The sequence below is a fragment of the Camelus bactrianus genome, chromosome 2 (genome assembly GCF_048773025.1).
Source record: "Camelus bactrianus isolate YW-2024 breed Bactrian camel chromosome 2, ASM4877302v1, whole genome shotgun sequence".
In the NCBI taxonomy this organism is placed as follows: domain Eukaryota; kingdom Metazoa; phylum Chordata; class Mammalia; order Artiodactyla; family Camelidae; genus Camelus; species Camelus bactrianus.
In genome coordinates, this window is record NC_133540.1 from 58,354,486 (window position 1) to 58,368,712 (window position 14,227).

General features: G+C 36.7%; 1 protein-coding gene across 1 annotated transcript in view; it reads right to left on the bottom strand.

Annotated features, from left to right (window-relative positions):
- Positions 1–14,227, bottom strand: part of ENPEP (glutamyl aminopeptidase) — a 76,418-nt gene that overhangs the window by 22,269 nt on the left and 39,922 nt on the right. The window contains exon 11 of the mRNA XM_010953685.3: positions 5,742–5,821. Coding sequence (XP_010951987.2) covers positions 5,742–5,821 — 80 coding nt within the window. The remainder of the gene's footprint in view (positions 1–5,741; positions 5,822–14,227) is intronic.

A 14,227-nucleotide genomic window follows, 5' to 3' on the forward strand; every position in this document is an offset into this window, starting at 1 on the left:
AGTTGTTGAAAGGAAGCTAATCTTTTGGCAGCCATACACTTTGAATGTTTGTATCAGGAGGAGAGCCTCTTGCTAAGTACGGAGCCATATGTTACAGGAGAAAGAGCATGAACTTTTGAGTCTGACAGATCTAGGATACAATCCTTGCTCTATGACTTACTAGCTGTGTGATCTTGGCCAAATCACTTGACCTCTCTGTATCGCAGTTCACCATTAGGGAAATAGGGATAAAAATCCCTCACAGGGCTGTTGTGAAGATTAAATAAGATAACATAGGTAAAGTGTTGGTCACATAGTTATGTGTCCAACAGATGGTAGCTATCTCCATTATTATGAAAGGGGATATGCCTTCAGTTCTATAAATAGCAAAGCAAATATAAATAACATTGAGAAGTTCCTGGCAATCCATCTAAATACTGCAGTATTTTAGTGTGCTTTATATATACCTAGTTAAGCCTGTCTAGAGTTACTGTGATTTTTCTCACTTTATAGATAAGGAAGCTGAGATCCAGGAAGTCAGTAGTTACTGGACTTTCCAAGTTCATGCTACTCTCAGAACAGTTGTCAACAACAAAATGCTGTTGGGTTGTTTAGTTACACAGTGAAGTAAGTAGGACTAAAATACTGATGCCTGTTCCAGGTGGCACATAGAAGTAAGGGTGTATGTTGCTTTCTGTTTTTCCATTTACTATTAAGTTTTTTTCAGTTTATAACAGTAGTGTATGTTCTTTATGATTCCAAATATGTATTTGGAATATACAAAAAGAGCATGGTGAAGAATATAAAAATTACTCGCCACCAGTTGATGCTGTTTTTATCTTTCTCTCTGTGTGCGTGTGTGCGTGTATCTTACATATATATGCACATACAAACACACAAAGCATATAGTGGAACCTTAGTGTTTTAATGGTTAGTAATCCTTTTCATTTGAAATTATATTATAAACACCTTGCAATTTCACTATATTTATATATATGAAGATATAGATTTAGTGGCCACATAGTACTCTACCAGTTGATAAATTGTTTTGTGTTTCTTGCTAGTTTTATGCATAAAAGCGGTGAATGAAGAAAGTATTAATTATTGTGTTAGTAATAATCATCGAGTCTTATCTAAATCTCAGCAAGTGGCCTAGAGAATCTCCCTGAAAAAAAGGTGGAAGGTTAATATGTAGTATATAATAAGCAGGAATCTGGGAAAAATGCAGTGTGATTTATGATGGATTATCATTGGCAGTGGTTGAGCTGATAGTGAAGATCTGTCAGTGTGTCCCTAGTCTGCCTAGGGAAGCAGGTGCCCAGCTGAGCTGGTACATGTGTTACAGATGATTTGATAGGTCTACTCTTATAGAGAACAGTGTTATGTGGAGAGACCTGTTGGTTATTTACCATACTGTTCCCTTTTCTTCCTGAGTACACAACTAAACTATATTTACTAGCCTCCCTTGCAGTTAGGTGGCAACATATGATTGACAACTGGACATAAAATGTAGGTAGAAATAGTAGATACACTTCTAGGACTGGTCCTTCCTCTGTCTTCTGGTCAGATGCAAAAGATCCAGTAGAGGAATCCAAGATTGGGGGGGGGGGCAGGGTGAAGCCATAAGAAGGAAGAAGACAGGAATTCTAAGTCATTATTTAGGGGTGAGCTACCTAGGAGAGAAGGCAGGTCAGGAACCCCTGCATTGGATTGTTGCATGAATAAGAAACTTTTATTGCATCTACTACTAATAGCCTCTAAATGGAATCTACTATGAACAGACTCCCCTGGCTAATGCAGTATACAAAGCTATCACAGCTTGATGACATCTCTAAAATAACTGACCTACCTTAACTCTCTCTTTACCCTTATTAAATAAACTTTCTTCCTGGAAGAGATACCTAATTAGCAGAAGTGAGTATTCTGATTCACCTTGGCCAGTATGTTTTTATTTGTGTAAGTTAACCAATTAGCATTCTTAGATGTTTGGTTTGTGTGAATAAGTCTTCCAAGACTTGGTTGACCAGGGATGAACTGATCAAAATGAGCTTCTGAATCTGCAAAACTGAATCCATAATGATCCAATCAAAATCCAAATATTCCATGAGACTCAGGAGACTGAAGAAAGTCTCTCCCTCTCTCTCTTTCTCATTGCTATTAAGTTCAAAAATACTTGCTCATCATTATTTTGATATGAAATATTTAAATATAACTATCATCAAGCTTTAGTAGTATCTTATTTATATGATAGTTAGAATCTGGTTATCTAAACCGTCTAGAATGCATCCTCAAATCTGAAAGAGTTAAAACAGTCATCACATAGTCTATACCACCTCCTAAGCCCTAAACCCTCTTTTCGACCCTATGTGCTTAGAAATTGCTATTTTAAAATATTATGTTTTAGCAACATTGGTTATCTGATAGCATGCAATACTCTACAAGTCTTCTAAATGTTAGAAAGCAGCAGATTAAAAGCAAAAAGGTGGTATACCACTAAATGTAGATGCACTGACAATAGCCAAAATAGTAGCTGGTATTAAAAGATAGAGACATCACTATATACAGGCAACCTCCAGAAGCACAGCAGTCTGCAGGCAGAAAAGCCTTCATTAAGCAAGGACTTAGAACTCTCAGTAAGTCTTAGGATGTACACGGCACCTTGTTGGGAGCAGGGTGAGCAGAGGACAAGGAGACTGATGTACAGTTTGTGTCTTCAAGGGGCTTATAATTTACTTAAAAATAAATATGCATATGCATGAGCATATGAATCTTAAATAACCATGATGCTGCTTAAAGTCTATGGAATTATACTAGGAATAAGGATTGGTGAAACTACTAGCATAAAATATACTATCCAGAGTCTGAGGAGAGATTATCCAGGGTGGGTTAGAATAGCCAGAGAAGCATCTGAGATAGCGGTCCTCTTCTTTTGTTATAAAGTACTTGCTTAATTGTTTTCATGTCTAAAATATCATGTGCAACACAGATGTAAATAAAAGACCTTAGGGGAAGTCCCGCTATTGCCTGGGAAATTTCTAACTGATGAATCACCAAAGAAACAGAGAGAAGGGAGTTAGGGCTGGTAACCTGAGCTGATTGCCCATTCAGTACACTCAGGACGTGCTGGTAATCTGTGCTCTGAGCTAGGAGCTGAAGATCTCCCCAAACAGGAAACAGGAACTTATTGCATAGCCTAAAAATGGAGCAGGCACTTTGAAGTAAGAGGAGATGTCTAGTTTGCTTCTGGCTAAGTGACCAGTCATGAATCTGAAGTTGAAGATAAAGATAGGTTTGTCATCAAAGCTCTGTGGACATTAGAACCTCCTCATTCATTGATTCATTCAGTAAACAGTTACTATGTACTTTCTGGAACTATGGAACAACCACAAAACAACCACAAAATTAAGCCCCATTTCCTCAAGGAATATTCTATGGGGAGGAGAGAGACAGATAAAGTCAATAGTTATAGCAAAAAAAAAAATGTATTAAAAGTGATGACAGAGGGGTAGAGAGTTGCTATGAGAGCCCTCTGCTTCTGAAATCTATTTTACGAAGCACTTGAATAAGCTTTAGTTATCTGGGAAATTTATTTTTATGGAAACATCATTTCATGAAACTGCTGGGTAGATTGTGTTAGTGTACATAAATTGTTCATGCTCTTAAATTTGTAAACAACAAATCAAGCAGCTTTCCAGACATTCCTCCAACCCTCAATTAACCAATGGTGACCAATGGGGAAAATATGTACTAATATTTAAACCAAATCCACTGAAAACCTCTCAAGGGAATCCCAGCCTCATTATGCCTTTTACCAGTACGATTGCACATTTTTAAGTGTCCTTTTTTTTGGTCTTCTCTGTTTTCCTAAGAAAACAACCAGAAGACAGATCACAAAAGATGGAGCTTAATACTCAAACACAAAGTTATCCCATATAAAATATTAAGACAAAAGGGCATTGATCTAGGAATTCTAGAAGAATTCAGGAGAATTGCTGACCACATCAATTAAAGTTAGCATAAATGAGTAAGAGAAAGTTTCGTTGTAAAAGCAACAGAAAGGAGTCTTACCTAGACAATAACAAAGCTGAGAGAGTTTATAGTGAAATTAAAAACCACAAAATAATTTATAATAAAAGTAAAAAAAAAAAACAAAGCTGAAAAAACCCTGCTGGATCCACATAAAAACTTGAACACACTTGAACACAAATATTTATAGCAGCATTATTCATAACAGCCAAAAGGTAGAAACAATCCACATGCCCATCAGCTGATGAATAGATAAACGAAAGGCGGTATGTCAATATGGTGTGAATATCATTTGACAATAAAAAGCAATTAAGTACTGAAACAAGCTATGGCATGGATGAACTTGAAAACACAGCCCAAATGAAGAAGCCAGTCACAAGATGTACATGTATCATTCCATTTATATGAAATGTCCAGAGTAGTCAAATCTTTGCTGACAGAAAGTAGATTAGTGGTTGCTTAGGGCTGGGGGTGTAGGAGAAGAGAGCAGTTGACAGCTAAAGAGGATGGAGTTTCCTTTTGAGGTGATTGAAATGCTCTAAAATTGACTGTGGTGATGGTTACACATATTTGTGAATCTAATAAAAAATCACTGGATTGTACATTTTAATTGGGGGATTTGCATAGTATGCAAGTTATACATCAATAAAGCCATTTTTAGAAAACAATCTACTGGAAATAGAGTAAAAATTTACTTGCCAGAGGAAATTAATTACTATTTTAGAATATTTTGCAGGAGCAAATGAGCATATGTAAATAAAGGATAGGTGATATGCTTTTATCCCTGAGAAGCCACGAGTGAACGTCCATGCCAAGTGCTGTTCTGAAACCAGGTCTTGGTGGGACAGGTCGAAGAAGAGTCTCTTTTGTGTTAGATAAATGATTTTGAAACACAAAACAAAGACAATAGCAAAAGTATAAAAAGCAGGATTCTTCTGAGGCAGTTGCTAAAACCTGCCTTAATAATTATTTTTTCAGTGATCTGTAGTAAAGAGCATGTGATAAAGTCTCCTTCTTTTTATATAACTCTAAAATTTTTCAAGAAAGGAAAAGACAAATCAGTGGAGATGGAATACAGAAATATATTTCCAGTTGATTTAAGTAAGCTGAACAGTCACAGCTGAATTTTAACACAGGCAAGTTACAAGTAATTTGTTCAGGGAAGTGGATGGATGGAAGCCTACAGACATATATAGAGTGCCTTGAGCTCCCAGTGACAACTTACAACTTAGAAAAGGTAATTTGGAGTCATTAAAGTTTCTGATGTCTTGCTGATTTGAAAAATTGATAGCTTTAATTTAATGACAGCTTTTAAAAAACCAGGCTTGTCACATAACATTTTAAGAAATTCAATGGCTTAATTATCTGATATTTAAAAAAAAAGAAAGGAATAAAAAAGGAACAAAAGAAGGGAGGAAAGGGGAAGAGGGGAAAGAAAGGAAAAAAATTTATACATTAATCTTCCAATGATTGGATATATGACTCTTCTCCTATGGATATGGGTATTTATTATTGTGTCAGTCATGGTAAATCACTAAAAAGAGTTTCTTAAGGTAGAAAAGTTCTCATTATATTGTAGATAAAGATTTGGACTCATCAATAAATTATTTAAGAGGTTTCTTTTAGCTGAAATTTACATCATTAGTTAACAGATTTATTGTTGTTTCTTTATGCTTGTATTCGTTTAATGTGGTGCATTAATTCAAAGAAGAAGTAAGTCAATTGATGATATTTACCTCCTGTTTCTGACCTATTATAGAATGTAGTCCTTGATGCATTATCTTCAGTCCATTTAACTGGAATATTCCATGTGTAACTAAAGTTTTTTAGAAAGAAAAATTTTAGCTTTTATTACTAAAAAATGAAAATATTTCCAAAGAAAAAATAATTAAAAAGCAATAGAAAAGCATATTTTTCTCATAAGTGGTTGTCCAGTGTATAGTATATAACTAATACAATTAATACAGTATTCTTTTGTGATAAAGTAGGGTACATAATTGCTTTCAATTTCTATAAATCTCTAAAATTTGGAAATTTGTATCAAAAAATTAGCTAAGGATGAAAAAGATTATTTCAATAAAATGCCTCGAAGCTTTGGAATAAAGATACTGCACAAATATAACACATTATAAAATAAAATCGAGCAGTTACACACATGCTTGCACACACTCTAATATGCTGTAGTTTCTGTCAAAAAACAAAGCATTTTTAGAATTCAGAAGACAATCTTAAAATGCTGTGAAGGACATAACACATTTAGAAATCATGTTGAAATGACACTACCACCATCATCCCTTAAATCTCGTGCTCTTTAAAAATCTCCTATTTAGGACCATGTGAACTAGCGTGGTGTAAAGAAAATTCATCAGGCAAGCAGGTTTCAGGGGCTTCTAGTGTTCACTTCAGCCGCTTAGTATTTTCTTGTGGTGCAGGGGGAGGAGTTTGGCTTTGTGTCTTGATACAATATATACTTAACATTGTAGTCTTAAAAGCTCATAAAAGAGGTCTTAAATGTCTTTTTGATTGTTCTCACATCGTAGCTCATCAGTCAGAAAATACAGGAGATCTAAAGAGAGGATGAATCTGTGTTTGGGTTTCAACTCAAAGCTGGCCTTGTTTTTCTTCATCTGTGACCATTCAAGTCCCTAACAGAATGGGAGAATAATATTTCTCCTTTTCAAGATATAATAAAATTGATGTAATTCAGGAAGAATATATATTTGCCATCTACATGAAAGAAGTAATCCTTTGTTTTATAACTACTAAAATGTTTTTATAAATTGAGCTTTTACTAGCTCTCTTGGAGGATTTTATTGCAGTGGAATGTTTTTGGCTGTAAGTTTCATAGACCCAATACATAAACTGTTCATTGGCTCCTATAGGAGACATTCTCAGTACTCCATCCTTATCTGCTTGAATCTCTGTCATTTCTGTGCATCCCAGATTCCAATGTGCTTTCCCTGCCAACAGCCAGCACCTTGGTCTTTTTATCAGAGGACTGCCCTCTGGCTGCCTGAGTAAGGAAATCCAGAAGTTTATGGAAATTTGTATCCTTGGGTGCAGCCCTCGGCCAGTGATAGGTGAGCATGAGAATGTTCTTTGCCCCATCTCCCAAGACCTCTGTGTAGCACTGTCTCCCTTCCCTTCAGGGTAGTTAACCCCAGACAGGACCTGCTTGGTGTTGCACCTTGGCTGCTTGATGTCCCACTGCCCAACCCCCTACCAGCCTTTCCGAGAAGCACCTCCTAATGAGTCATTTTCACTTGAATGATCACCTCAGGGTCTGCTTATAGTGAAGCCAACCTAAGAACCATCATCCCTTGTAGCTTCTCAACAGACAGAAAAACAAGCTTTTTTTTTTTTTTTTGTAAGTCACATCCTACCTACAGGTTTCATTCTCTTACTGCTCTGCTGATTTGGTGTCACCGTGTAGACTAGCATCTCACTCCTCCTCATCTTTCCCCAGTGTCCACCTGGCTGAAGCAGCAGAGCATGCAGTGTCTGGATGCCCTATGTGCACAGTCAGGATTTCACATTTCCACTGTCTCCTCTGATGCCTGGTCTCCGGGACTAGGCTGTGCCTGAAAGTAGGCATAAGATATACTACTAAGGTTGTGTGAAAAATACTACTCTGACATCTGTAAGAGTATGGTGAGATGAAAACAGATAGAGGGTTGAGGCTATTTCACTTGACAGTTTTGGAATCACTTACAGGAGCTAATCTAATCTGAGCAAAATAATAGATCTGAGAGTACAAAAGAAATGGAAATTATGTAAATGAAATGATAGAGTTTCTTATATGTTATCAAAAATTCAAGAGTATCAGATTCATTTTTTAAAGGTATAATTCACTTTTTAAATATCTTACCATATAACAGTTTGTGGCAGTATAAATATGGCCAATCTAATTTTCACTAAGGAAACTGACTTTGGTTGCCCCAAGATAACACAGCTACTCCCATTCTTCACCCTTTTATTTTGAGTGGACTGCCAAAGACATGCAAGATTGTCCCATAGAGAATTCCCCCTGATGGAGATGTCAGACTGGCCCATTTCTAAGAGGTGGTTGAGGCCATACTGTTAAAACAGTAGTTTACACATGTGTGGGCCATTTAGATTATAAAAAGTTTTTGGTCAGTAAAAATTTCCTAATCATGGAATATTTAAGCAGTGAGAAAAGAAGAGGCCATTCAGTTTACCGTACAATTGAACCTTGTGTACCAGACAGGAATATATCTGAACAGACAGCAGGTGAACACTGAGATTGGAGAAAAAGCTAATTCCTTACTGGGGGCATTAAGGCATATATTATGATCTAACTTTTTAATCAATTGAAAAATAAGGAGGTGTCACTTTTGATATAATGTCTTTTTCTCTCTTATTTGTTCAGGATCTACTATAGATTTTTATGAAATGTTCTCAACAGAAAAGCCCATGTTTTCTGGGTTTATTTTCCTATGCATATATAATGTGTAACTTTTTTTTACCAAAAAATGGAACAAGTAGATTGAAAATGATAAATGATCACTAAAAATCATGCATCTATGAATCTAAATTTTAGAAAAACTATCTGAAGGTTGAAACTAAAAAAATTAGAGAAAAGTGTAAATATTAATATAGTACCATGTTCTGAATCTTAATTAATGCACTTTAAAGATTTATTATAATTTTAAAAGTGATTTTAGATCTGATGATATGTTTAAGTTCCCTTGGTAATAAAATCTTTTGTTTGTGTGGAAAGGAATCCATAACCAAGGAACAGTTCTTAAAAATCCAATCAAACCAGTTTAAAAATGGTGTTGGTTGTGTCTTTGGTTTAAGTCAGTGCATATGTATGACAGAAGGGAAAACCACTGTGAAGCTTTCTTAATGGAAGTTTGTTTCTCAAGGAGGAAATATATTTTTTAAAATTGCAGTGTCCAAAGACTATTAAATAGCAGTATTAAATATGGCCAATCTGATTTACTAGATCATAAGAGTAACTGTAAAAAAAAAGTTTAACAGAATGATCTCAGAAATTACTATGTGATTTTTGTAATTGAATTATCACCTGATAACGAATCAGTTCCATGTTTCAAATCACATACTATGAAAAGCAAAGAGTGAAAAACAAAGAAGTTTTCTCCATCATAATCTTTCCTCTCCAAAATAAAGAAAAGATAAAGAAGGATATACAGATACTCCCTGATTGATCTCATTTGATCTAAGAACTCAAGTTTTCTTTTGTTTTGGCAAGAACTATTAATTTTCAGAACTTGCCTCACAGCAAGATTCCCAGTTTCTCTGAATTTTATTTACTGTGGGAGAGCTGAGTGTCTAAGGTTTCCAGGAGGAGAAACTGGTCACGGTTTCAACAAGGTGAGCACCACGGGCTTTCTTGATGCTTCTCCAGTTCAGGTGCCCACTAGTATCTTGGAAGCAGCCAATTTAATAATTCTGAGTGCTCTTCATTTTTGATACCTTCGACAGAAAGTGTTTTGGCAGTCCGAATTTTTGTTAGTGTGAGTGTGTTCCCAAAGCCCTGAATTGGAAGCCAGAAAAGAGGTTCTATTCCTGCAGCATGGAGTACGTGTCGTAAAATGGGTTTATAAATCTATAAAGATCTTTCAGGTCTCTAGAAGTATTGCTATGATCCCTATAGAACAAGATGAGAACCATACTCTGAAAGGAGATGGTCCTCTGCAAATTCGTCCTATTGTATTCCCAGCACATTATTATTTAATTGGAAATTTTAGCTCCACCCAATCTTTGGAATATTGAACACCTGCCTCCAGCCCACAGTCACTCTCCTAGTGCAGACCCCCATCAACTCCACCATCTCTCACATGCGCCACTTGCTACAGTAGCATCCTAACTGTCCTCCCAGCTTCCACTCTTGTCCCACCTGATCTGTCTGCCATAGTGCAGCCAGAGGGGAACTTGGAAAAATGCATACTGATCCTGCCAGTTCTCTCCTTAACATCCTTGAATTTGCACACACAGTTGTTCAAAGTCTTTAGCATGGTCTTCATGCCTGGCCCCTGCCTTCCTCTCTGAGTTCATCTCCCGTCACTTTCCCCAGTGCTCTCTGTTATCCAGTTCATGGAGCCAGATTGCCTGCATTCAAACCAAGGATTCATCACTTACACTCTGTGCCTTGAATAAGTGACTTAATCATTTTCTGCCTAAATTTCTCCATTATAATAAAATACTCTAAAGTACTTAAAATAGTGCTAGCTACTTAATAAATGCTCAATAAGTATTGCCTATTATATGTAGAATGCTTCTTTTAAACTTTAGGGCCTTCATACCTGCTGCCGTTTCTGTTTCGACAATCCGGACAGTCATCCCCTACATCAGTTTATTCAGCTTAAATATCACTTCCTCAAGTAAGAAAGTCTTCCTCCCTACTCTGCGCACCTCCTGCCCTACCAATTAATTCAGGCTCAGCCTATCAGTGGACACATATAGCAGGACAGAATAATTACTCTGAAACTTCCAAATGGAAACTTGTTTTGCAAGAGAACAATGTTTTTAAACTTTAATATCCAAAGGCTCTAGTGGTATTAAAATTAGCCAGTCTGATTTGCTAGCACGTAAGACAATAACCATAAAAGAACCCATTTGTGGTTATTAAACACTTCCTGAGGTACCTTTTCCACAGCCTATGAGTCTCCTTCCTCACGTTACTCTAATTGATACTGAATAATTGATCTTGTGATGATTTATATATAAGTGACTACGAGGTAAATGAGACAATGAGACCATTGAAAAAGAGAGAAAGAGGGTGAAGGGTCTTTTCAGTGGAAATCAGGAGGCAGAAATTAGATGCTGGAGTGTGGTAGGTACAAAATCCTCTCCAACCGAACCAAGTGTTAAGAAGTTGAAAGACAATAAAAATCGGTATGAGTGACACCAGAATGATGTCCAGGGGACCAGTGATGCACTATGTTTCTCCCGTTTAGCCAGGATGCAGTCTAGGAGCGGGGCTGAGCTGTGTAACAGGGGTCTGAGATGACATCCACCCAGGTTACTGTGGCCAAGCCCAGGGGCCAGGAGTCCTGAGATCCTGATTTTGTTCTCTTCATTTGGGAGCAGCTGACATGCCAGGAATGTGTACAAAAACAACAGTTTAGTTATAGGGATGGTGATAGTATTAATACTCCTGTACAAGGGTATTCATACAGTGTGATAACACTGGCTATGTTGCACATGTTTTGCCAGTTTTTACAATATTTGAAATGCTCTTTAAAATCTGGCAAATTAGGGGAAATGACATTGGATTTGTAATTTCAATTGAAATTCTTAGAGTCCCTTAACTCAGTAGTCATGTTCAAATGTCTACAAAAGCCTGAATTTGTGAAGTTAAAGGTTTGAATGTGTTGAAAATGCCCAAGAAATTTGACATGCTGTATTTATGAATTTTAATTTGTTAGATTCATACAAACGTATAAGAAAGTATTTTTAAAAATTAGATTTGTGAATCTGTGTATTTAGGTGTTTGTATTTTGAAATTATAAATGGAATTTAATTAAGTTTTAAGTAGTGATGTTCTTAATGATATATGCAAAAGAATTTGATTGAGTTTGTAATTGATGTTTAAAAGTTCAGGAGAATTTCATTTGAGCATTGCAAATAAAAACATGGTTAATCAAAAACCTGAAAAACTGCTGTTGAAAAGCCACAGTCCCCTCCACCCTTCCCACAGGCCAGCTTCTCTCTCAAAATATCCCCTTTTAAATGCTTCTGGTTTTAGTTCTTCTGATGTCTAATTCTGTAACTCTAATATACCGCTGTATTTTTTTAGATAGTATTTCTAAACTCAACCATGAGAGGGTGATTTAGTTTATTAACACTATTTTCTCTTCCATTCCCCCTTTAAAAATCAAATTTTGATATAGTACTATTAGACTTTCTATAGGTTACAATTATTCCTTCGAATAATATACTCATACTATCATTTCTTGCTTTATAAATTTTAGTATTGCTAGTCTCTCCTAACTGTAAAATGAGGGTATCCTGTGCAGTGCTGGTAAATGCTTAACAGCTGGCTCTCAGGGAGGGTAGGGGTGGGAGGTGGAACGTAGTATTTGCTGATTCCCATTAAGTCACATCGTAACCAATTTCAAACTACCAGCATGATGTCACTGAGTTGGGATTAGAGCCGCTGAATCAGTATCCTGACACTTGTCTTCCACCTTTTCTTCCTCTTCTACGTCCTTTCTTCTGTCAGCTATTTTTTCTTGATAAGACTGTTTATGTTTACAATCTACTCGGCCACCATAACAGAAGTTTTACATATGTTATCCATTGGTTGATTATAAAAGGTAAAAGACAGTAAGTAACATTTACAAAATTATACTATATACATATTGTTGGCTAAGAAGTGTGTTGGAGTTATTTCCTTCTCTATGGTCTGATTTCATGGCCCTTACGTCACTTAAATAAAATTTTGCAATAACACACTAACATAAGGGTCAAATGGACTCCTTTTTCTTATACTTTATCAATGACATAAAATCACTCTACCTGCTTCCTATCTTTGGATCACAGTTTTTTATAAACAGCTTTAATTTTGTTTTTTTCGTATTTTCTTCTGTGTAGTTGACCAAACTTCACCACCTCCTCAAGTTTTCCCATCTTCCCAGTCATACTCTCTTCCTCACGGCACCGTGAGCCCGCTGGATCGCTTTTGGTCTGTGTTTCCTTTCAGGCTCTCCTAGGTTGGATGCACTGTTTTCCTGGATCTCATGTCTTCCTCTTTTTTGATTTACTCCTATTTTTTCTCTTCCTCCTGCAGTCCCCTTGGAGTGCAGCCTCAGTAACTTTCTAAGCACTGCTGTGTGGAATGCATATTCTGGAGCTGCGTATCAGAAAATGTCTTTACTGTGCTTTTGTATTTGGTTTAGGGAACTGGGTAGAGAATTGGAGACTGAAAATATGCTTTGCATCTACATTCTAGATGATTGCTCCATTTTCTTCTTGTGTTCAGGGTTGTTGTGGAGAAATCTAATGCCACACTAACTCCTGTGTGCTTGTTTTCTGAAATGTCATGAGGATGTAGCTCGGTATGTGGGGTTTTTTTCCTTTTTGTACTGTGTAGTCAGTGAGCCTTTTAATCCGAATCCTTATGTCCTTTATTCTTTGATATATTTTACTCCTTAAGTTTCTCTGTTTTCTTTTCTGAGAGACTTCTATTAGTTGGGTGCTAGATCTTCCACATTTGTCTTCTTTCATATTTACCAGTTTTGTGTGTTTTTGTCCTGTATTTTTAGAGAATTTCCCAAATTTATTTCTTGTTGGTCTATTAATTTTTTTGACAACCAAAAATTTAACCTTTTAGGGCTCTTTTACATTTTCAGTTTGTCCTTTCAGAGACATTCTGCTCTTCGTTAATGAGTATAATAGCTTCTTTGACCTCTGAATATATTTCATAAATTTATTTTTATTTCAATTATTTTTCTTATAGAGACAAGTTTTTTGTTTGTTCATGTGAGATTTTGCTTTTTATGCTTTTAGATTTTTTCATGTGTCTTGTGATCCCTGACTGTTCATTCGCATATGAGAAAGAAGGACTGAATTGATTATTCTTGTTGTCTTGTATGTAACCTCTGTACTGTTGAGAAGGGAAGCATATTTTTGAAACCGACTTCTCTGCTGAACAGGAAGTCTGACTAGGGGCTCTGTGCCTGTGTGAGGGGAGCTGGCAGCTCCAGCCCATCCATCCTACAAACGCCATAAGGAGGAAAGCTGTACTCTGGGTGTCCCAACCAAATGGAAATCCTTAGCTCTTCTCCACTGTTTCAGTCGATTTCTTTAGGAAAAAAAGCCCTCTGGATTTTTGCCTTGAGTCATTGCCAGACTTCTGAGAGCTCTGTGCAGAGGAAAGAATGGCTGTTGATGAAGGGAAGTGGGGAGTGAGGGGTCTGCCTGCCACAACTGTCCTGAGTCCAGACTTCAAATTAATTGCCCTGTTTCCCCCCTCACTTCTCGCTCCTGCCTTCTACTCTGAGTGCTGACACCGAGCCCAGAGCCTGTCTAGGAATAGGGAAAATCAGCTTCCACCTCTGCTTAAGTTCCTTTCTAACTGACTGCATGTTCCTCAGTTTGTTTTCTGTCTATCTTCCTCCCTCTGCTTTTCATCTTCTAGAATTCTATGATGCATGTAGCCCTTTCTCTCTATTTTCTTTACTTTTATGAGTTTCTTTCTTTTAGTACTTCTATTTCCTTATTTGGTGATTTC